This window comes from Quercus lobata, chromosome 9 (assembly GCF_001633185.2).
Source record: "Quercus lobata isolate SW786 chromosome 9, ValleyOak3.0 Primary Assembly, whole genome shotgun sequence".
Classification (NCBI taxonomy): Eukaryota; Viridiplantae; Streptophyta; class Magnoliopsida; order Fagales; family Fagaceae; genus Quercus; species Quercus lobata.
The window spans coordinates 54,519,345-54,523,167 of NC_044912.1; the positions used below are offsets into that span (position 1 = coordinate 54,519,345).

At 34.2% G+C, this 3,823-nt stretch overlaps 1 protein-coding gene across 1 annotated transcript; it reads left to right on the forward strand.

Moving 5' to 3' along the window:
• Nucleotides 1–223: 223 nt before the first annotated feature.
• Nucleotides 224–3,062, forward strand: LOC115962301 (cytochrome b5). The gene is made up of 3 exons (XM_031081210.1): nucleotides 224–458; nucleotides 2,357–2,423; nucleotides 2,514–3,062. The coding sequence occupies exons 1-3, from the start codon at nucleotides 369–371 to the stop codon at nucleotides 2,768–2,770; spliced, it is 414 nt and encodes a 137-aa protein (XP_030937070.1). The 5' UTR covers nucleotides 224–368; the 3' UTR covers nucleotides 2,771–3,062.
• Nucleotides 3,063–3,823: the final 761 nt, after the last annotated feature.

A 3,823-nucleotide genomic window follows, 5' to 3' on the forward strand; every position in this document is an offset into this window, starting at 1 on the left:
AAAAAAAAAATATTTTTATGCCACAATTTCTATCACAATTTTAAAATGATTTATTGTAAATGAAAAAAAAAATATAAACTATAATATAAAGTATGATAAACCACAGCACCAAAATTGAAAAAGAAAAAGAGTGCTAGCTGTTTCTCAAAAAAAAAAAAAGTATCTAGTAGCTAGGCGGTTGTTAAGCGGTAAGAAGTCAAGAGGCCCGTACCAACCCAAATTCCCAATCAAATCTGCCATTGATATTTGACTTCTACACCAACACCAACCCCTCTCTCTCTCTCTCATTTCCTTTGAAATCCACGCCCGCCCGCACGCCTGATATACAAAACAATACACTTGCTCTTGCTTTCCAAACATAACAAAAAATGGGTGGAGGAGAGCGCAAGGTTTACACACTTGCTCAGGTCTCTGAACACAACACCCCAAAGGACTGCTGGCTTGTCATTGAAGGCAGGGTATGTATGTATGTATGTCATATTCATGTTCACACACTCATCATGGGTATTGGGTTCTCTTCTTTTTCTTTCACGGATTTGGATCTCAGCAGATTTTGCTTCTGGATTTGGAGCTAATATTGCCAATAACAATTATTTATTTATTCTTTTTTATTTTAATAATGATTAGCACTTCTGCCTTGTATGGTTGGGACCTAAGATTGACATAAGAGATCAAAATGATAGAAATGTGAAATGGGTTTACCATATCTTGTAGAGGGGATTGATTTTAGATTGATTGATAAATGTTGAGGATTGGAAGTTCCAAATCTGTGTGTATTAGATCATGATTATAATCTTCGTAGTATTAAAATGTTGATTTGAGGCTGCGAGATTGGTATGGAAAGACGAGAGGATGCTTTTCAATCATTCTCTTTAACCTCCCTCATCGAATCGCAGCGCATAAATCTCTCACTTTTCCTTGCGGGGTCAGGGAGTCATTAGTCAATCTGACAGCTACAGCCAATTTTATTTTTTGAGAGCCTGAATCTCTAACTTGAGTTCACTGTCTTATCTTGTCGCTTTTGGTAGAAGACACTTTACGCCCAACCTTTTTTATAAATCATATCAATCATTTTTTTAACTCCGTTTGTGAAAAAGTAGACATTTTTCATATTAATAATCTCATTGTTAAACACACATATGGAGAGACTAAGGTTTCATTTTCCATGCTTTTTTATAATCTGATTGTAGGAAAAATAGAACCGTGTAGATTTATGAAACTCTTTGGCGATTACCAGGGTAGAAATTATCCAGTCTCTCCACTTATTTGGTGGCTTAATGGACCGATCAATTCTTCTTCTTTGATTGTTCATATACTACATCTGAAGTATTTTCCTGTTTACAATTTTTTTTTTCCTTACTCCTATACTTAATTGATATTTTAATAAAATTTTTAGCCATTATTATTTATGTATTAGCTATGGAGGTATTGCTTTCTGTAATTTTTTAAAAAAATACCTTTCCTATAAGGACTCTTCGTTTGCATTAGAGGAAAACTTGCTAGAAGACCTCTGAGAACTTATATGGTGCTTTTAAAGAGGTTCTGATCGGTGTTACCCCATATTTTTAAGGAGGTGGTCTTCTCTCCCAGCCTCTCTTGTTTGCTGTGAGTATTTGTGTGTATATTTCTTAAGTAAGTGACTATGAACAGTTATTTAGTCTTAATAGAGGAAAAGCGTAATAGCTTTTGTTAACTCCACTTCTCGCACTGTTGTGTAATAAAGGTTAATGGATCGGGCAGTTCAATTATTTGGTATTTCTTGAGGTCAAATTTGTTCTACTGACTAACCTTTAGCTAGAAGAAGTAATAGGGAGGGGAAGTGTTATCTAGTAGAACTGTAGAGGTGTATGGTTTTATTTCAAAAGTGTGGGAGAAAAGGCCTTTACGGATTGGAAAAAGAATACAAAATAGGTGGTAATGTGGTATAGTTGTGATATTTAGATAAAATATTTAAAAAAAATAAAAAAAAATAAAAAAAAGGTTATCCTTCTTAATAGAAGAATGTAGAGAAAGAAATTTAAGTTAGTCTATGTGGTGTTCATTCTGCATTAGGAAATCTAAAATCTGTGTTTGGGACTTCCACGTCCTCTACTATTCCCCAAATTTATACTTTTTTTAATCATTTTATGTGAGAGAATCCTGTGCTTTGTGCCTAAGAAAACTGCATTTGAACTATTTAGAGCACCTCAAGACTTGAGCTTTAAGAGTCAATCTACATTTTTGGAAAGTGGTTCGAATCTAACATTAGTGGTCCTCATCATGCTTGAGTTTCTATGATTTGAGGTGTTACTTTGTGGTTTTGCAAATTGCAATATCCTTGAATATTTTATCCTAATGTGCTGGAGGCTTGGAACAGGTATTTGATGTGACAAAATTTTTGGAGGACCATCCTGGTGGTGATGAGGTCTTGTTGTCAGCAACAGGTAAGATAAATGTTGCAGTGTTTTGACATTCGTTTAATCATGGATCTGGAAATATCTGCTGATACCGCATTTGTGATGTATGGTTTGCAGGAAAGGATGCAACTGATGATTTTGAGGACGTGGGCCACAGTAGCAGTGCAAGAGCAATGATGGACGAATTCTATGTAGGAGACATTGATTCAGCATCCATCCCCACCAAAACTAAGTACACTCCTCCCAAGCAGCCTCACTACAATCAGGACAAGACACCAGAGTTCATTATCAAGGTTCTCCAGTTTCTACTTCCCCTTCTAATCTTGGGTTTGGCCGTTGGCATTCGCTTCTATACAAAATCTGCACCTGCATAATTATTGAAATCACAAGAAAGAAATTAGAAAGACCTTTGCAATAAGTCATATAAGTGATGGATGATCCTTGTTTTATCTTTATGTTTGGGACTCTAAAATCAGTGATGGTAGGATATTTCACTTCTTTCTGGCAATGATTATGTACTTGTTTTCCTCTATGCCAGTGTAATTTTCCCTCTGAAATCTCAGATGTAATCTTCTGTCCTTGATGTGCCATAGGTAAAGTACCATGATCTTATTGTTTGATAATATTACAAACTTGATCCGATGAGAAAAGGTTCTGAACACCACATTGCTGTAGTCAATTTTTTTTTTTTTTTTGGATAACTCAATTATAACAGGTGGGAAAATGGGGATTCAAACCTTGGTTTGAAAGAGGAAATTGCTTAATTTTTTTTTTTGGAATAACTTTGGCCCCAAAAGGAGATTTGACTAATGATCCACACTTCATGACCGTTTTTGTTCTCTTGGGATTAGAATATTGGGGTTTTTATTACTTCTTAGGGCTCAATGCTATATAATTTTTCATTGACTAATGACTCACATTGATGAGCAAAAAAATAATTTTTGTGATGGCCCAAGTTAGAATTGGTAATAACTTGTCACCTAAAATCTGTTGTGAAAATGAAATGAACATAACATTATTCTTCAAAAAATCTCTCTCTCTACATGAAGGATATATACATAGATGATGTTACTTTCATAAAGGGTTAGAGTTACATTCTTTAATGCATGGCATTGCATTAATTATGAATGAAAGATATATATTTTTTAGAATCAATACTATTGTGTGGATGACCGGTTAAAGAATAAAGTCCATATATTATCTCCTTTCTAGATTTCTAATATCATGTGCAATACAACTCGATAAAATAATAATAAAAAAGTAATTGATAGCAAATACAATAAAATTGGACACGGTATACATCAAAACTAGAATTTCCTAACACTTACCTTACTAAATGACTCTAGTTTCATTATTTATTGTTATGTTCGACGTTGTTTCGTTTAATTTGCTTGCTTCTTCCGTGGGTTTAACAACAATGGTGTTAA

Coding starts and splice junctions, on each gene's coding strand:
- LOC115962301 (XM_031081210.1), top strand. CDS start 369: ATGGGTGGAGGAGAGCGCAAGGTTTACACACTTGCTCAGGTCTCTGAA. Junction 459..2,356: donor GGCTTGTCATTGAAGGCAGG/GTATGTATGTAT, acceptor GGCTTGGAACAG/GTATTTGATGTGACAAAATT. Junction 2,424..2,513: donor GGTCTTGTTGTCAGCAACAG/GTAAGATAAATG, acceptor TATGGTTTGCAG/GAAAGGATGCAACTGATGAT.